This window comes from Copadichromis virginalis, linkage group LG23 (genome assembly GCF_057382275.1).
Source record: "Copadichromis virginalis isolate Kocher_CV1m ecotype Utaka linkage group LG23, C_Virginalis_male_GT1.1, whole genome shotgun sequence".
Classification (NCBI taxonomy): domain Eukaryota; kingdom Metazoa; phylum Chordata; class Actinopteri; order Cichliformes; family Cichlidae; genus Copadichromis; species Copadichromis virginalis.
In genome coordinates, this window is record NC_140639.1 from 14248185 (window position 1) to 14267677 (window position 19493).

A 19493-nucleotide genomic window follows, 5' to 3' on the forward strand; every position below is an offset into this window, starting at 1 on the left:
GCTACCTTTGGGATTAAGTTATTGGGCTTGGCCTACATAAATTCATTACAGAAACGCATCACATTGGAACACTTCATCCAGAAGAGGACCAAACAGAAGGCATTGGAGACCATGTCAAAGTATAAAATCCAATATTTGTTAAATCAAAGGCTGAGGTCACACACCGTCAGCCAGTCAATGAGGTAAACCAGTTGAGAAACAGGCAAAAAGGCCAGTTATTTTGTTACCTGTCAGGACTTTTCTAGGACACCTTGCGCTCAGCTCATCTTTCAACAGCATACAGCTTGAAACAACCAGCCGCTTTTAGCTGTAATCTGTCAGGCTCCACTGACCTTTGGTAGCCCTCCAATAAATTCCACCTTTGTCAGTGTTATAACTTTCAGTCTTCCCAGAAGGCCAGTGAAGTGTCTATATGCTTTTATGTCTTCCTGTGTCTGCCAGCTGTTCTGTAAATCACAAATCCTCCATGAGCTATTTAAGCATCCATCTCGGTACTCAAACAGGAAATGCCTTCTCCCCATTAAACAGTGTATTCACTGTTATAGCGAAGTTATAGTGTATAACTTCATCCCAGATTAAAGGGACAATTCGCCCTAAATCATTTTTTCCCTCCAGATTGAATTGCTTTTTTTTTCATCCAGACTGTTTTGGTGAAGGTTGCCCAGTTTTCGAGATATTGACTGCAGAGATGCCTGGTTTCTGTTAAATATAACGGAATAAACAAAGAAAAAATACATCTGAAATACTCAATGTTTCATGATGTAGTTACTCAAAAAAAGTGCCAAAACCTTATTGTGAAGATTTTGTGCAGGAAGTAGGAAACATGCATCTTCTCATGAAGACAGGCCAGGTTTAAATATTAATGGAGTTTCCTCTCAGCTGATGTTGGTCATTGAAGATGGTGGAAAGGATAGTTCCTACATGACACTGTTCACATCAAAAGCTGTGATTTTTTTTAAAAATAAGTATTTCAATATTTTTAATAAGAGATGTTGAGTTATTTAAATGCATTTTTTTTTTCAAGTTTTGAGCACCAAAATACACCAGATTTTTACATTTTCATTACATTCAAGAGAAGGCAGACATCTCTGCAGCCAAAATTTGATTTTGGAATAAGCACTAACAGTCTGATCCCCAGAATGACGACAACTCAAGAAAATCCAGTTAAACAGTGATTTATAATTAAATCATATCGTACTGATGGCTAATCTAACGTCATGTTAAGGATGTCTGCCCCGAGGCCTGATCGACATGATGATGATACACTGGTTTCAAAAATAAAGCATAGAGTATTTAAAGTATTTTGAGTGGAAAAGGTTTTGCACTTCGAACCAAAGGACTAATTACAGCTTTTTATAGATTTAACTTGTGGAAAAACACATTTTTGGGGAAAACAATATTTCAAGTTACACGTAAAACCTTTTGATAATATTATTGTGCTTGTTTTTCATTCGTAGACATTACAATATAAACACAACGTAAAATATTAGATACACAAATTATCTTTTTTCTGCAAAAACATCTAATAAAGAGTATTTCTTGAGATTTTTTTTTTTTGCTGTGCATCAAACAGTTTCACCCTGATTTGTCCAAACTCAGCAGACACAATGAAATCGAGATTAGTTTGTTTTTTGTTTTTGGCATGAATACTACTCCACATGTTGGTGTGCCCACATATCTCATTTGGTCTTGGTGCCAACATGATGCTTCCTCCCTGCTCCCTGGGCTCCAGACCATTTTCTCTACTAATGCAGATGCGGTCGATAAAAGAGGAAAAGGCCCAGAGCTAAGTACGAGCTCAAGTAAGTGTACACAGTTTTATTTCCTCTCTACACTGCTACTGTTCCCAGCTATGAAATATAGGCCAGTGTGGCTGACTTGGGTTTCAGATTTCAGATCTAATCCTCGCCATGACTAAGAGATGAGACTTCACTTACTGGCCGTGACTCATCCTGGTACTCTGGAAGAAGGCCAGATATGAACATAGATGTACTACAGTCCTCATATTTGCCATACTTATCCAAGCAGTGTAGTCTGTATTCGCTGCTAACAGAAACAATTTCGAGAACCATAAGGACATTTGAAGAGAGGATCTTCAATCAACGTCAATACACTTAAAATATTGAGTTTTAAAGAAATATGTTCTTCTTTTGTCCATTTTTCACCTTTCCACAATGTTTTAGGATTTTTGGCCTGCTTAGTTTTGGTTAAAGGTAAACCTGGCTGAAAGTTAAAAAATAATCCTCATTCATCTTATCATCATCGTATCTTGCTGCTGACCATCACAAATCTAGACTGCTCACTAATTATTATTAATGTTTAGCACTGCTGCCTGTGCTGCTTCTGTCACACAAACATGTTGTGCCCGTCTGTGCGGATATTCTCCAGAATCTCCGGCTTCTCCCACCATCGGAAAACATGCTCTGCTAATGCTGCCTATCTGAAACAGGATGCTCTCCCAAAGGAGATTACTAATCTCTCTACATTTACTTCTTATTTAAATAAGGGTTAAAAAAGGGCTACAAATTTTAAAAAAGGGTTAGGGTTACCGAAACAAAAGACAGTTCCTACGTAGCAGCGAAGGAGTTTGTGCTGCTTCACTGCAGCTTATTCTGTGTTGCATCTTTTATTATGCAGTAATTTCCTTTTCTGACATATTTCACTAAGCAGTATTAGTAGTCACATTACTTATTGCTTTTAACTGGGTGTATAGTAAATACACCCAGTTAGGGGTGTATTACACAATCAGGAAACTGTCCATTCTGACAGAAAACGCTGATCTGCTTTTACAAACTCTGGATTCACTCACTCGGTAAATAACTGAAAGGAGACATGAACTACTTTATCAAACCATCCATCCATTCGCTTCCGCTTATCCTTTTCAGGGTCGTGGGGGGCACTGGAGCCTATCCCAGCTGTCATAGGGCGAGAGGCGGGGTACACCCTGGACAGGTCGCCAGTCTGTCACAGGGCCAACACACATGGACAGACAACCATTCGCACTCACATTCACTCACACATTCACACCTAGTGGAAATTTGGATTATCCAATTAACCTATCCCCACAAGCTGCATGTCTTTGGACGGTGGGAGGAAGCCGGAGTACCCGGAGGGAACCCACGCAAACACGGGGAGAACATGCAAACTCCACACAGAAAGACCCCGGCCTGGTGTTGGAATTGAACTCAGGACCTTCTTGCTGTGCGGCAACAGTGCTAACCACCGTGCCACCGTGCTGCTTTATCAAACCCCTAAAATTAAAAAAAACACAAAAAACCAAGATTTCATTATTGCCCAGAAGCCTTCGCTATATGACATCCTCTCTAAACGTACTCATCTTCAACAGCGCTGTGATTCATACAAGATGAGCCCTCTGCATCCCTACTTAAGCACAGAATACAAGAGTGTCTTGCATTCAGATAAGGTAATTACTTTGGAGTGGTGGTGACTGGCAGTACGAATTACCATCAGAGCGGAAGTACCGGGTACCGCCTTTGCGGACTGCACGGGTACAGACTTCTTTTATACTATCCTAACCAAGCTTGTTAAATGCATGTAAGGTTTTTATTTGCAATGAAACGTTTTTCTGAAAGTAGCCACAAACAAAAAGAGAATTTCTGACTGAGTAATTGTTGAAACTAATTTAGTAACCGACCATATATGAGGGCTGCAGTGAGACACGGGAGCAGGACTGAGTGTTTAAGATCAATAGCTGAGGTATCTCATCCAGTGATCATCGCTTATCTCTCCACCATAGGACAGTTTCTGCGTCATTTCAAGCACACAGAGGAGACCTCCTTCAACCCTTGCCGTATCCACTTTTGCCATCTATCTTCCCTTTTTATGATGGAAGCACTTTTTAATTTTTAGCTGTAGATTTAATTGATGACCCATCATTAAGTGCAGACAATTAGACGAGAAAAGCGAGCAGTTCATTTTCTTCCGTCTTTGTCACCACGTCTGGAGTGTTTTGAAGTAAAAGCCCAATCGATACATTTATCAACATAAAGTATACACCAGGGCCACTGCCATTCATCTTTACTATACACATAAGATATCTTGGTAATCAAATATTAAAAATGTATGAAGACGGAGAAACTGCTGATCTTTTTTTTTTCAGTGTTCTAAATACCCAAATACCTCAATAAAAGCTGTTTCTAATTCAGTTTTTGCATGGAGGTAATTAACTGAACTGTAAAAACCGGCATGTGATAACAAAATATTTTAAGTTAATGTAATTTGATTTATTAAAACAACAGTGTATGATTTGCATTAACAGTCTATATTTACAATGTTGAATCTATATGTCTTTATAAACATTTATTCTATGAATTTTAAAATGAAGGACTTATTGGGCAAAAAAATTAATTACTGTTTACTGTTTTTGTTTAATCTTTTTGCAAATGTTTACCACCTTAAAATGTACTCGCAACAATGTATTCTTATAGCTGTGTATTATGAAAGAATACCACTACACTGTATTCCAATTTTGAGCATTCCATGTTTTATATTTTCCTAATATTTCCCTAATAACATCAAATAATCTTTTTACGTAACCGTGACTGAAAATAGTACTGCTCATGCTGATCAGGTGGCCCAGTTTTAAAGTTTCCCACTTTATCAAATGCCTCCACTCATCACTGTATCTGTCAGGAACGCCCACGTTCCTCGTCTTTTTCCTAATTATAGCAGCGATTATCTGCTCGAGGTTAATTTCAGTTGCCCTTCTGTCATGTTTTCAGTATCCTTTTACTGCACATTCCATGTTTGTCTTTGTCATAGCTGCTAGGTCTTCATAATTGTGACTGAGTGATGCTGCTCAGGACTGTCACGGCTGACCTGCCCCAGTCAATAGAAGACGAAATGTGGTTGCGTCAGCAGGTCTGAAAGAGGGGATATGAACTCACTGACAGGGACTGGAGGAAAGCCACGTAGATACTATATTCAGCCGCAGCAGCTGTTTGCTGATTTATATCTGAGTTTATGAAGTCTGACTGTCAAATGAGTCTTTGCATGACGCACTTTTACATAAAAGAGCAGTAATCATTATGGTAATGAGGGTTTTTACTACACAGATGAAGAAAAGGCATGAATCCACAATTTCTCTCAAAAAGACGTTAGATGTTAGATATACTGTTACCGGAAAAAGTCACAATGTTGAATAATAAATAGAATGGGGAATACTGGGAATTTCACCCCTGTTTTTAAGTTCAAGTTTGTCGTTATCGTCTTTGAAACAAGGGACAACGCTTGTGGGCTGAGCTGAGGCTTTAAAGAATACCCTGCTTTGGTGTCTATTTTACTCTAATGGAGATGATGATTTAGATCACCATTATGATGCACTAAAGAACAATTTAAAATAGCAATCAGACCATAAAGTCACCATAACAGTGGTTAACAAGGTCATAAACCAAGTGAGAATCATGGCTGTTTTCCCACAGGCTTTTAAACTACTCTATTCACTTCCTGCTGCCTATGAAAGAGCATCAAGGTTTAGGCTGCAGCCAATTCCAATATGCAATTCATATCCTTAGTGCAGCGCACTGCTAAGCTCATGCTACTTGAATGAGAAACTGCAATTTTTTTTAGAATGTAGTCCAAATGGGATATAATGCATGAACACATGTGAAAGAAACCACCAAATGCATGTTAAAGTAATGCATCTACACTCATATACCTGATTAGATTTCTTGCTTTTGCATATATTACTAACTGTTATGTTGCGATGGTGAAAATTTTGATGTCTTCATAACTTTTCTGCAGCAAAATTAACAGAAATCTACAGAGTATTTGCAGCAAGTAGTCTTCTAAAGCGAGGCCCCTTATTCCTTCAGGTCTTTCCCCTGCATCTTAATTAAGGTCGGCGTGGGAGGGAACTTCTATCAGACAACAAGATTACTGCCATTCTCCTGCTTTGTGGGAACTGGGCTATTGACCCACACATGAATGTCAGGGAGCACAAAGAAGCGAGAGACACACACACACAAAATCCAGAACTCCTTCGTCTTTTCCCTTTCTTCAACCCAGACTACACAGAGACAAGGGGGCATTTATACCCCGATTCTCTATCCCCTCCAGACACTGCAACCAATGGGCTTTTTCATGACATCAGCCTGCTCACATCCTCCAGCCCACATCCAGAGCTATTGACTCAGTTTGGAAGAGAACAATCTGCTCCACTGAAAGACCGGCAGTCTCACTGAAAGCAGCTTTGTGCATCTGAAAAACGTGAAGCTTCTTAAAAGTGTTGACAGGATGTTTAATGTCTGGGTTTTAGGAAAAATAACTGAAAGAGAAATATGATAAATTCACACCTATATATGACATAAAGTGGTGACTTCCTTTTAATATGTAAGAATAAATGAATTAATGTGTATCTTTTTCCAGATTAACGCATCAACACAATATGAAATTCAGAAAGCATACTGCATATATTTATTGCAAGCCCCACTGTGGTTTTAATAAACTTTATAGGGCAGGTGGCTGAAAATCCCCCATTATTTCTTTCTGCTGGAGAACAACAGAAGCAAGCCTCTGCTACAAAAACTCATATTGCATTCATCTAATTTATTAGCACTTGCTTTGGTTTTTGAGCAGTGCATTATTTCAAGCTGCAGCTCCTGTGGGCTGGACATCAGATCTAGCTCATAGCAGCAGCCACTTTGTTAGAAGGTCGTCTTAAATTTCTGATCAGAATTAGACAAATCAAACACAAATGCTTCCATATTTGCCCACATGCAGGTCTGACTATACCTTTTTCAGTAACCTGTGTTATACTAGATTAAAGTAGATCGCTGTATTAGAACCAAGACCAAAGCTATCACCACGATTGTTTTATCTGAACCAGAGGTGCCGTTGAAATCTCAAGGAGACAGAGAATTTGTGGGCCAAAACCTATGGAATAAACCTCCTCATGAAAGTTATAAACCTGATTATTTCTTGGTTTAAATGATTTCTAGCTTAAGTGTGAGACCCTGGTATTCGTTCGACTAGTTGATTTTTGTGATCTTTGCAAAGCAATTTACTGTAAAGCACTTTTTAAGACAAGCATTAAACAGTGTTACACAATGATGGCAGTGTTCGTGAAGTGTTTTAAATTTACATGTGTGTGGATAATGTCATGGATAAAAACATAAAAAAGGGATTTGTGTGATTAAAAATCAAATTCACAGATGGCTTAAAACAGTACATCTTCAAGGACTTTTTATCACTCCACACGCTGCCAGTTTATTCCCAATGGACTCCGGTACCTCTGGTCTATGTTTACACTGCTGAAGTAGGCAAACACTTATTGTTCACTGCCATAGAAACAGAGAAGGAAGCCAAACGAAGTAACATCACTCCTACTGTACAGTAAAAAATTTCAAACGAGTTCTTAAACACCATCCCACATAAAAATATGACGGCCCAGAAAGGCCACCCAGCTCGTTATGTAGTCACCCGTGACATGAGCAGGGAGGAGGGAGATGCCTAAATTAGGCCAAACGGTAAATATTTTAGGAAGTCTCATCAATTATTGACAAACGGCTTTACCTTGCTAAGCAGACTACATATCGAGTGTCTTTCCAGTCTCTTCGCTCAGTCCTCTGTTAAATCTATGAATGTGTGCTACTCTTAAGTACATGTTTTTTTAAAAGTGAAGGAAACTTACAGAGCAGGTTTCCTAGGAAAATTAATGTGGCTGGTTTTGGATTATAACAAAATTGTTCACTGCATATACTTGAACAGAAAGATTAATTATAAAATGGTGAAGAAGGAATAATTTTTAATCTGTATTCATAAATAGCAGGACTTCTACAAAATAAATGAGAAGCTTATGTCGCCTAACACGTGATGTTCAACTGATTTGCAAAGCTGGTGATGTGCTAAATCCTTCACTGCTTGCTCGGTTTAGCTGCTGAAAAGGTGGACCCTGCAGTAATTACATATTGTCTCAAACAAGTTCAGTTAGATCACATTTTGTCTGAGGCAGGAAAAAGGTTTGCTCCCACAGAAACTGAGTCTGAGTCTCTATAAAATGTTGCTAATTTGATGTGTCTTGAAATACGCCTTACATGTACAGAGGAAATTAATGGTTCAGTAATCCAACCGCACAGAAAGGTTAAAGGTCGAGGTGAGCTACAGCTGGAAAACCTTGTGCTTAATGCCTTGTGGAAGAAGAAGCCTCCCCCAGGTTAAGCAAACATCTGTCAGACTTAATTACAGTTTTACTTCACTGTATAAGTCAGCCTCGAAGATAATAAAAAAACATGCACTTTTTTCAGTAAAACCACAGTTCTATGAAAAAATCCTAGTTAGAGTACTTACTAGTGGTGTTTCCAGACATCTGAATGATCAGTTTGCTATCTTTCTCAATCTCCCTAGAATTGAAGGGGCGGACCCGCACCGCCACCTTCACAGAGGCCCCTGCCATGGTGCTGTCTTCTTAGCACCTTGGGGTGCTTTCTGTAATGCCGGTCTGCAAGTCTGTTGAAAGGAGGAGAATATGAATTACAACTGAGTTGCTGCCAATACTAAACTAAAAACTAATGTGCAAACCACTCCCCAAGAAACCCAGAAACTGCAACTTAATCAACTTAAGCAGCATTTTAACAGCTAATTCAAAGTAATGGATAAGCAGTAGAAACAGGACGGCAAAAGGAATGCATACGTGATCTGAATATATAAGTTATAGTCATAAAGTCACTAAAGAGTAGAGAAGGAAGACTGAAACATAGAGTATAGTTAGTAGTATATTTTCTGCCATATTTCAAATTCAAATCCCTTCACGATGACATCATCAGGATCTAAGGGTAAAGAAGCTGACTGTTTACAGCTGTGGGCTCAAAGGGATTACTTGTACATACACCGATCAATTATCTGAAACTTTGTTCATGTTTAATACCACATAAAATGCAGTGATGAACTGTCAAATGGACAAAAAGCTTAACCACAGACAAAAAGTTAGGCCAGCTTACACGACTGATAAATGGGGAGCTGAAAGCTTAAAATTAGATAAAAAATGTCTAAAGGGTTAAAACAACTAAAAGTATTTTAACTACTTTTCAGCGGAGGGAGTGGGATCACTCAATCATCAACGTTTATCCAGTATCCTAATAAGCCAGCATTCTTCTGATTGGCTGCCCCTCGCAAAAAGAGCATGTGAAAAGCAAATGGGTGGGGCCTCGATATGACAGATCAATCTAAAAAAATCAAGCTTTCTGCTCACATGAATTTCTTGAATGCCTGATGACCTCATTATTTCAATTGTTGGTCATGTTTAATATCAACTATTATACAGTTTAGTAAAAGTACAGTTCTAATTTTAACATTGTGAAGAAGGGATACTTGAGTCCATTTCCCAGGCCTACAGAGGCATGTTATATGAAAAAGGTCGGGAACGACTGTCCTTATTACTAGATTTACTGGTTTTATAAACATCCATCAGTTCATAAGTGATCGTCATGCCATAGCAGACTTTTCTAGCATGTGCTCTGTTTGCATAATATTACAAATGTTGTCTTATTTTTGCATTATTTTGTTAGAAATTGTAAAGTTGGAATATTGCATCTTGCGGTTGATGAGACTGGGACAATAGCATAGGGCAGGGCTGAGTGGCTGTAACATGAAAAGACCATGCATGGTCAGCTACAGCCAGGGGAGTAATGGATAATAAAGCAAGCTGTAACAAAAGAAGTGCAGCAGCAGCTAAATGTCAGGCTGTTTCTCTGGATGACAATGGCACTGAAACCAGCCACAAATCCAGGGTCTGGCTCCATTCAGCAGCTCCATTTCACCAACGACTCGTTACGCAGTCACTCAAAAGGCAAAAAAATTACATTCAATAGATTTTAGTGTGTGGTGGGTGGATCAAGTACAAACATGACTCATCATCAAAATTTTTAATGTGGTTATCAATAAGCTTGACTATGATACAATTAGATTTCAGTGATGCTGCATCAGGTACAGCTATGAATATTAATAAGAGAGTCTGTCATTTCTTTTACTCAACTGATGCCTAAGATTTGGGATCACGTCAGATTTGGTACCAATACTCAGAGCGTGTTCGTGACTCAGATTGTCTTTCATCACTGAATGTAAATCTGCTGTGTCACCCCGATTCCTGGTACACCCTCTCCAGCTGGCACCTGAACAGATTCACTGGCAAGATGTATGCAGGGAACATAGTACAACAGCAAAACAGGTGTGAACTGACTGCAGGCTAAAAATCAGGATTAATAAATGAAAAGGAGCGAATGGTGTACAAGGTGTGCCATAAATCGGCTCTGGTTTTGTTATCTGAAATGGAAAATATTAATCATGTCACAGTGCAACTTGTGCATCTTGTGAAAATATATTTCCACTTCTTTTTTTCCCCTTTCCACATAACATCCATGGTCATAATCTGCTCACACACCAATCAGCTGATGATGGAGCTCAGCTGGGCGGCCACCATTTTCCCAGTGACAAAGACTAAAGTAATGCACATAATGTTTTTGACAAGACTTTAGGCAAATTTTCCTTATTGATTAGGTAACTGTGAATTTATTAAATGCTTTTAAAAAACAAACAACTTTGTTTTTCAGGATGGCAGCAGGTCCATAAAACGCAAGTCATGGACACTGTCGTTATTAAGCTTAAACTGACCATTTTGACTTGATAAAAAAACATCATTTATTGCGTCATTTCAGCAGCTTTTGGCGTTATGACACAACACTTTCGCGCACACGTCTACCTCACCTTTCCCCCAATGACAGTGCATTTATTGCTGCCGTCCTGCTCACACAAATAAAAGCCTCTTTATTATAAATAGACGCAGTTAAATAACAGCACATAGCTGGTGTCAGACAGCAGCTTTAATGCCTCTGTATCGCTCTAGGCTGCCTTTTTCCCGACAATGACAGCCTCTTCAATGGCCGCACCCTAAGCCCATCTCTCCCCAGGAGATTTAACACTAAGTAAATAAAGGCTGCTTCATTAAAACTGCATCAGCACTGTGACAATGGAAACACTGAAAAAAAGCCGCCCTACCTCGACAATGCCAATAACGTGAATTGGCTCTATTTCTCGTGCTCGTCTGTTTTATTGTCCAGCTCCGCGGACACCACCACCACCTCCGCTGCTCTCCTCCAGGTCTGGCACTGCCCCTGCTAACAGCTTCCCTTCTCCATGAAGGGCTGAGGAAGTCACCGCCTGCTGGTGCCTTGTACCTGTACCTCCTCTTCCTCCACCCGTGACTGCCAGTGGGGACTCAAGGAAAACGGAAAGGCAGCTTGGGATGTTCGGCCGAAGCGATCAAAACGGCTCTGTTGTCTCCCTGTCTTTGGCAAGGATGCTCGAGCTCCACTGAGCCAGTGACATCATCACCGAGGGAGGTAACAGCATCAATGCAGTAGTGGGAAGAGAGAGAGAGGGAGAGGCGGAGGCAGGGAGTGGGATTAGTATCCCGCTTATGACCTCTTATGAAAGCTGTAATAGAGAAAACCCTTTTATTAAAGGTAAAACTCGCGGATAGCGGGGGAATTAGTGTTTTTCTCAAGGGGTAAAATCAGCCTGGATTACTTGGAGGATTGTTTTGGAAGCAGTGCATGTGAGGACACACAAACGGTGTTGTACTTGTAAGGTTTAGTAGGTCAGATCAGGGACATCAAGCCGAGAGGAGACAAGTGGCACAAAGCAGGTCGCCGCGCATGGAAACTGAGTGTTCACTGAAACATCCAATACAGCTTCTTAGAGTAGAGCCAGGCCTCGGGAACGGCAAAAAACAACAATATAAGACCCACATTTTTTATTTTTCTTGAGATGTGTTTATTTATGACAACGATTTTTGTTTCCGCATTGCAGTTTTAAAGTGTGTCGCTGTATTTTACTGGAGCAAATAATAAACGTTGATTGCTAAACAAACAATACGTGCAGTTTGTTTTTTGACCTTCCTTTTGAAAAGGAAGCAGCTAAATGCACATGCACCTATGTATGTATTCTTTTAAGACATGCAACCCACACTTTAGTTTCCACTTTTATGTAGCTTCTTGAAAAAAATGAAAATATGTGAAAACTATCATTTCTGGACGATTTGTCATACCTTAATTCCACCCGTGTTCTGTGGATTAGAACATCTGAAACAGGAAAAGCACAGGTTAAGACACTTTTTGACAACCATGACTCAGTTCCATGAAGTGAACTTAATGAGTCTCAGCTTTATAATTATATTAATTGCATTTTCCCAAAATATAGAGATTTTGACTCATGGCAGTAAGAAGCACTGATGTCATATTATGTTTTTCACTGATCAATAAAATTTCAGTTAAATTTTCCTTGAGAGAGAGGACCATTTTTACAGGCAGAAAAACACTGTCGGCTTCAGAGAGATACTCAGATAAACACACAATTTCCATCAGATGGAATGAATGAAAATTCAAAAACTCATCATTCTAGCTCTATTTTTTCAAATTTACTGACTACATTAAGGAGTGACAGTATGCCTATTTGACAAATAAATACTCCATTTAATATGCACAGCAGCATTTTTTTCTACAAGTGCCTTATTTATTACATTTGAAAGCATTTACGCCACACACCACACAGCTGGATCCTCTTAGTTAAGAGTTGTCAGGAAAGGGGGTCTGACAGCTGAAGCCTGTACCTCCCATTCTACTTTTAAATATCCACAAATAAGCCTGCAGTCTGAGCGTGAAGTGCTCTATAACATAATATAAGGTTTAAGATAAGATGTGGCCTTATTATTCAACATTTTGCATGTGAGAAGAAGAATTTTAAATGCAGTTATAGTGACTGGATGTTTACAATTTAGCACTGTTGACAGAGAGCAGTTATTTTTGCTTAATGTGTACATTGAAGGACATATTGTGGTCAAAAATGACTCCAAGATTCCCCTCAGTGCTGCTGGAGGTATCTGCCCAGAAACCATATTTCTAAGAATTTTAGGACTGTCTACAATAACCTCAGTTTTCGTCTGAATTGGTACTAAAAGTGGTAAATAAGAGGCCCCTGAGTCCATAAGAATGCCTTTAATAACCTTTACTAGTGTTCTTATGACGAATTTGAATCTTCTTCATATAATTTATTTTCATCGACCACTAATAATAAAGAATAATTAAGTAATTTCACTGAGAAACTAAATCATATCGACTAAAGCAGAACTATTTAATCAGAAACAGAGAAAAAAGAGCAGATAAAGTACCTGGAGAGAGATGTTTTGTGGATATACTTAAGCATCAGGTTGATAACAGAGATGAGAGAAGAAGAAGAAGCTTCTTTCAGCTGCTCCTTTATTCACACGGCGTCGCCACAGCAGGTAACTTTGCATATTTGAGTCGACACAGCCTTGAAAGAGACTTGTGCCTCCTCCTGGGATCAAACCGGGGAGCTTTTATTTGTTAGGGGAATGTGTAGACACCCTACATCACTGGCAAAAAAAAGATGACAGGATCCTGCTACTGGACAATGAAGATTTAGTGCCTGTAAAGCTCGATGCTAACAGATCAATACATTTTATTTTCACTGACAGCCAGTGTAAAAAATCTTATGTGTATATTTTAAAAAATGAATTTTATTATTTGGCATCTGAGGAGCAGCTTTCTGAACAAATTCTTTTTTTTCTTCCTGAAAATAATTTGCAGCAATTTGCAAAAAGGTTTAGGCAGTAAAAGGCAGTCAACAGGAACTCTTTGTCTGGTGGAAGGATACTTTAACTGCTCAGGTTTCAGCCTCAGTGAAACACAATGCAATTTTGTGACCTTGCTCTTTGCGCAGTCCTACCAGTCCTACTGCTCTCTCTCTCACACACATTTAAACGATGTTTCAGTTTACAAACGGCGCCCCATATAAAATCCCTCTTGGGCTCTCTCTGTCTCATCCACTTCTCTCTCATGCAAATGTTTTATTTAATTCATCAGCATTAAGATTTCACTGTCTAATCTCCTCGCAGAACGAACATGCTTCAAACGGCACACAGAAAATGTAAGTGGCGTGAATCACAGACGTGAATAAAACAGGATGATGTCACTCCCATGAATCACCACATGCTAAACTCGGCAGACACTCCCTGCTGTGTGTACGTTTTTTTTTTTTTTAAAGTGGGATGTTTTTATGATTACTTTGGCACACTAGTGTCCACTAGAGGAAAACACAGGAGTCGTGTATTGTGTCCCGATTCGCGATTGAGGTGTGAGACAAAGGACCACTGGTCCAAGTGAGTCCAAACAATGATTTTATTAAACACATGGGAAGATACACACCACTACATTATCAGCATAGATCTCCACTAGAAAGCACACTTCAAATGGCTTTTAAATGTCAGGGTTTACGCCCCTTCTTGCGTCAAGCAGATACATAACATGCATAAGTTACAGTTAATGACAGTCACCACACCTTTTGTTGACAACCTTTAACACATTTTAAGAAGCTTCCGCTCCATGTGTTTCCTGTCGTCGTCCTTTTTTCCACTCTTATCTCTGGAACATCATGAGCACATCCTGTACAAAACTGTTGCTTTTGCAGGTACAAACTGCAGTTACAAGAAAAACATATCTCACCTCTACCCAAGGAATGAGTCTACGTGATGTCTGTGTTTGTAAGCGTGTTATGGATTGACCTTTTTCTGCACTCTGTCATCTTTCACAATAGATCATCTCTTTATGAGCACATTTTGCAATATGTGTAATAACATGATTAAAACTACATGTTTAATAAATGTTTTCAAAAAATGCCACTACTCAAAGCTGAATAAAAATGATATAGAAGAATAAAAATGATAAAATTCCCACAATTGTTTCTGCCCAGCCTTCCAGCTCTGTTCTGCCATGTCTAAACTCAGTGGCACAGGAGCCTGAATAATTTATTGGTAGAGTGAGCTGTTGCCTCAAACCTTGTGTGACAGACATGCTTTCTTAAAGAGATGCTCTTGGTGTGTACCTATCAGATCGTGTGGAGAAAACCTCCCACCCTCATCACACTTGGAAACAATAATATCATGGCTTGAATATTAAATTTAGAGATGAATTTGAGATCATGTAAAAGGAGGTCATGGTCAGCAAAAACAGAGTGGATGGATAATGACACATTACTTTTGTTTGTATTGATGTTCATATTTTCATAGGCAAGCTTTTCCTTAAACATTTGCCTTTTCTTTGGCTGTCAGTCACTCCATTGATTGAAGCAAGTGTGTGTACTTTATGTACATTTACGCACAGTGTCTGAACACTTCTTCAGTGTGTGAACAACAATCTACTGCTAATAAAGGCAGCTACAAGTGCCTTTTACTACAAGGAGTACACTGAGATTTGACAGGTATTTATATACCACCAGTTCACAACCACAGTTGTCTTTACTGTAAGGATAGTCCCAGGATAGGTCACAGGATAGTCCCCCACGGGCAGCACCTGGCAACACTGGGAAGGAAAAATGCCCTTTTAACAGGACGAGACCTGCAGCAGAACCAGGCTCAAGGAGAGGCAGTGACTGGTTTGGAGGGTGAGAGGAAACCAAAGAGAGAAAAACAAAAGGAGAAATTAGAGACCATGAACAACAAACAGGACATTATACAAACTCTGGGCAGTGAGAAAAGGCACTGGCATATAAAAAGGAAGAAATGAACAGGGCATAATTGGAACCTCAGCAGCCTGAGCCTGAAGGAAACGGTTTCCAGGGCCTAATCCGTGGATCGACTTCCTTCGAGGCGTGGACGTCTATCAGCAGAGAATGTACCTTCACCTATCAGCAGAGAATGTCCCTTAGTCTGTAACACAGTCAAATATATTCTCAAGTAATATTCAAGCATGCCATTCAGCGTGTTAGTACGAGCTCGGGAGCAGCTTGGGAGAACAAGAAAACAGAGACTGCTTTAGATTGTCTTCCCAAAGTGACTCAACTTTATTCACAAGTACAACAGTTTATATAGAGGGTAAAATTCATGAGACAGCAGATTTATCAGTTTAAACCAGTACAGACCAAGATAAGGCAGCGTCTTCCTGCCCTTGGGTGAAGAAGCATCCTTTGTGTAGTGTATCAGTTCAGCTACAATTGTGATTATCTCAGCGACATATTTTCAAGGCACAAAACAAAGAGTTCTTACATTAGTGAAATCTGAAACAAACCATTTGGCCTTCAACAGGCGTCTAAAAGATTAAGAAACTAATGTAGCTGAGGGAGTGATCTCTGTGGTATTTCAACCTTGTACCAGCCTGTGATTCTCACACATCAATTCTTGGGTCAAAGAGAAAAATAACTAAAACAAAGGGGTCTTATTGAATGACAGAGTTTTCCTGCATAATGTCACTATAAAACAATATCCAGTAAATGCTACCATGGTACTAAAATACCTAACAGTTCCACTCTTTTTTTATTATTATTTTTTTAAAATAATAACTCAAATAGAAAGGAAAAATAATAATAATAATAATAAACTTTATTTATAAAGCACACTTAAAAACCAAGGGTATGCCAAGGTGCTTAACAAGTAAAATAGAGTATAGGAGGAGGATAATAGAAATAGGACCAAAGCAAGTACTAAATATGCAAACAGATAACTGTCACTAATACATAGGAAAGCAACAGGTACAGAGCAAACAAGAATTTAAATGAGCATAGAAGTGCATGATATAAAATCATAAAAGAAATATTAACTAGAGGGAAAGGCAAAATCACAAATGTAATAACATAATATAAAAAGCAAATCATAAAATGTAATAGTTCACAACCTAATGTTCAATATACACATCAGGAACATCATTGGTAACATCTGGCACATCCTCAGGATCAATTTGTGCCAATTGCAAATACATTGAAGTAGCTGTACTGGTAGCTATATGGGTTATCATTGAGCGTACACAGGGTATCACACAACAGGCAATAATCATCAAAAACAAAATAATACATGCTACAACTGTTACAAAGGCTACAATTAGTTCCTTCCATTTTCCAAACGTGTCCTGCATCCACTTGTCTAGCCACTGACCGTGACCTGTATTGGCTCTTAGTTCTATCTGCAATGCTTCAAGTTTATTCATAGCTTGTGTGAATGAACCGTCAGGGGCGGTATTATTGGGAATGAAAGTACAGCAAACATCTTCAAACATAGCACAAACACCTCCTTTCTCAGCTAACAGCATATCTAAGGCCATTCTATTTTGCATGGTCATTAAGGAGGTAGCAGACATCTGTTCTCCTAGGGCTTTAAGGGCCGTATTGGTCAGATTGGTGTGTCTTTGCTGATTGTAATAAACATAATTGATCCAGCCTACATTTTTGTTTACCTGTATCCACGGTAGTATTGAGGCGAACCCTGCTGATATTTCTCCTTGTGCCTTTAATTCATTTGGTATCCCGCGTGGAACTCCTATAGCATCTATGTAAACGTTATGTGAATAAGCGGCGCGTTTCGTCCGTCTGCTGGATACAGGCAGATCCGAGGTTTGTTGTATCAGTAGTTCTTGAGCTAAAGTTACTAGACCACAGGTGCCGGTCCAATTAACAGGTAAGGCTAATCTAAGAGTATTATTGCACATCCAATAAGCATGTGGGATTGGTCTGGTCAGGCGCGAAGCTGTAAAGCCTTTTAATATGCCTCCCCAGTACGAGTCGTTTAGTGTGTTGGGCGAATGCAGGATTGTTGAGTTATCTGAATGCGTACTTATATATGCATATATATAAGAAAACATATGTCTATATTGTGTCCTGTCAACACTCGCTGCTAGCCATGTTTCGTTACAGCGTGCTCCTGGAGAGTCAGAAAAGAATGTATAGTTTTGTGCGTCATAATTCATGTTTTCAAGTTTTGGTCAGTGTATGCATGTCATCAAGATATTTGGGTGATGGCGCACCTGTGTTGGGGGCGAAAGAGGTTCAGTGCGGTCTTCGGGGCGCTTCATTGGGTTGCAGGGGTGGATAGGGTTGTCAATCATGCTAACATCCTTACTAGAGACTTGTCCTGTGTATATGAATAAACAATCTAAAGGACTTAGTTCTACTCGCACCGCTTCAATCAGGGTTACTGTTAAGGGCCCCTTTTTATCATTTTTGAATAGCATCTTTGTTAAGGGAAAACCTGAAATTGGATATCCCACTATAACCTGTTCTGGATTACCCTTTGAACAGACATAACAGTTACTGTTTCCTAAATCACGAGCGGCTATTCTGGCATTTTCATACCAGGTGTTAGTTCCTGTTCTAGGGGGTGCATAAAATGGTTTATTGGTGGTGTCTGTGTTGCTTTCTACTGATTTTAGAGAACGTGACGAGTGTACTAGGTGGGTGTCTTGCCAAGTGGAGCATGAGGTATTGTCAGCAAAATGTGGCTTGCAGAAATGTGAACAGGGTTGCAGTTTACAATACGAAATAGTAAATAAAAATCCTAAGGTTAATGCAGTAGATATGATTAATAACCTAAATATATAAAAAACACAGTTCTTCAGTCGTCTCCTGGCCTGGTCCCAGGTTCGAGAGACCCCGTATAAGCGTCGTGTGATGACAATGGGCATTTCATTTTCTCCATTATCAGGATGAAACGAGTCTATCTTTATCAGGTTAGACATCATGCGGTACTTTCGGCTTTTTATTCCTGCTGGATGTTCGAGTACCTTGCTGTGGCTCTTTCAGGCGTTGTGTGTTAATCAGTGATTGCGTGTGTGTAGGTGGATTGGATCCGGGCGCTGGCTCGCCGGAGATGTCGTCTGCTTGATCCGACGCCTGAGGTGGTTTGGTGGGGCTGGTCTTAACCCTGCTGGCATGAATCCACTGAGGTTGTCCGTCTGTTAGGATGCTGGTTCTCGTCACTGCAAGTACAGTCTGGGGGCTGGAACACGCGGCCTCCCCGAGTGCCCTTGGTTTTAGCGACTTTACCAACACCGCATCTCCTGGTTTCCACGGATGGGTTGGATCTATGGAAGGGAGAGGCTGAGAGAGACAAACTTTCTGATAGTTATTATTCAGTGTTTCTACCAGGTTATGAACATAGTCAGACAATGCAGTGTCTATGTCCCCTTCCAATAGCGGTGCCCCTCTGGAGGCTGACCATGGTGTTGGAAACGGTCCCCATGATTATTTCAAATGGAGATAATTTGGTTGCTGCGGATGGAGTCATTCTAATCTCGCAGAGGATTTGAGGAAGTAGTTTGATCCAGGTCATTCCTGTTTCTATCATTGCTTTAGTCAGGCGATTTTTTATGGTCCTATTCATTCTTTCTACAACTCCTGAACTCTGAGGATGGTATGGCACATGATATTTCCTAAGTTCGAGACGAAATCAGTCACGTAAGCACTTCCGCATGTTCTGGATACGTAATCATGGAAGTCTTCATTGATTCGCGAGCGTGGGTTAAACGTAACCGGAAGTGGGAGTCGTACTGAGCCGCTATTTTTATATTTTATTTTTTTCGGTTTTACAGTTAATTTTGATTTTTTATCGGACCCGTCTAAGGTCTTTGAATTATTCTGACCCATGGTCAGTGATTTCCAGAGGGGTTTAGACACTTTGAAGGATTTAAGTTAGTTTTTAT

General features: G+C 39.7%; 1 protein-coding gene and 1 long non-coding RNA gene across 17 annotated transcripts in view; both read right to left on the bottom strand.

Annotated features, from left to right (window-relative positions):
• kif1aa (kinesin family member 1Aa) overlaps window positions 1-11328 on the bottom strand; it is a 50790-nt gene extending 39462 nt beyond the window's left edge. For all 16 annotated transcript variants that reach the window (XM_085449663.1, XM_085449664.1, XM_085449656.1 and 13 more), the window contains exons 1-2: window positions 11011-11328; window positions 8308-8466 (exon numbers count right to left, since the gene is read on the bottom strand). In XM_085449663.1, the coding sequence (XP_085305789.1) occupies window positions 8308-8413 (106 nt within the window). In that variant the 5' untranslated portion in view covers window positions 8414-8466; window positions 11011-11328. The remainder of the gene's footprint in view (window positions 1-8307; window positions 8467-11010) is intronic.
• A 2864-nt stretch (window positions 11329-14192) lies between these two features.
• On the bottom strand, window positions 14193-16379 carry LOC146680473 (uncharacterized). Its single transcript, XR_014918082.1, has 2 exons — window positions 15612-16379; window positions 14193-15459 (listed from the first exon to the last, which is right to left on the bottom strand). It is a non-coding gene; the product is annotated as an uncharacterized LOC146680473 (long non-coding RNA).
• Between the last annotated feature and the right edge of the window lie 3114 nt (window positions 16380-19493).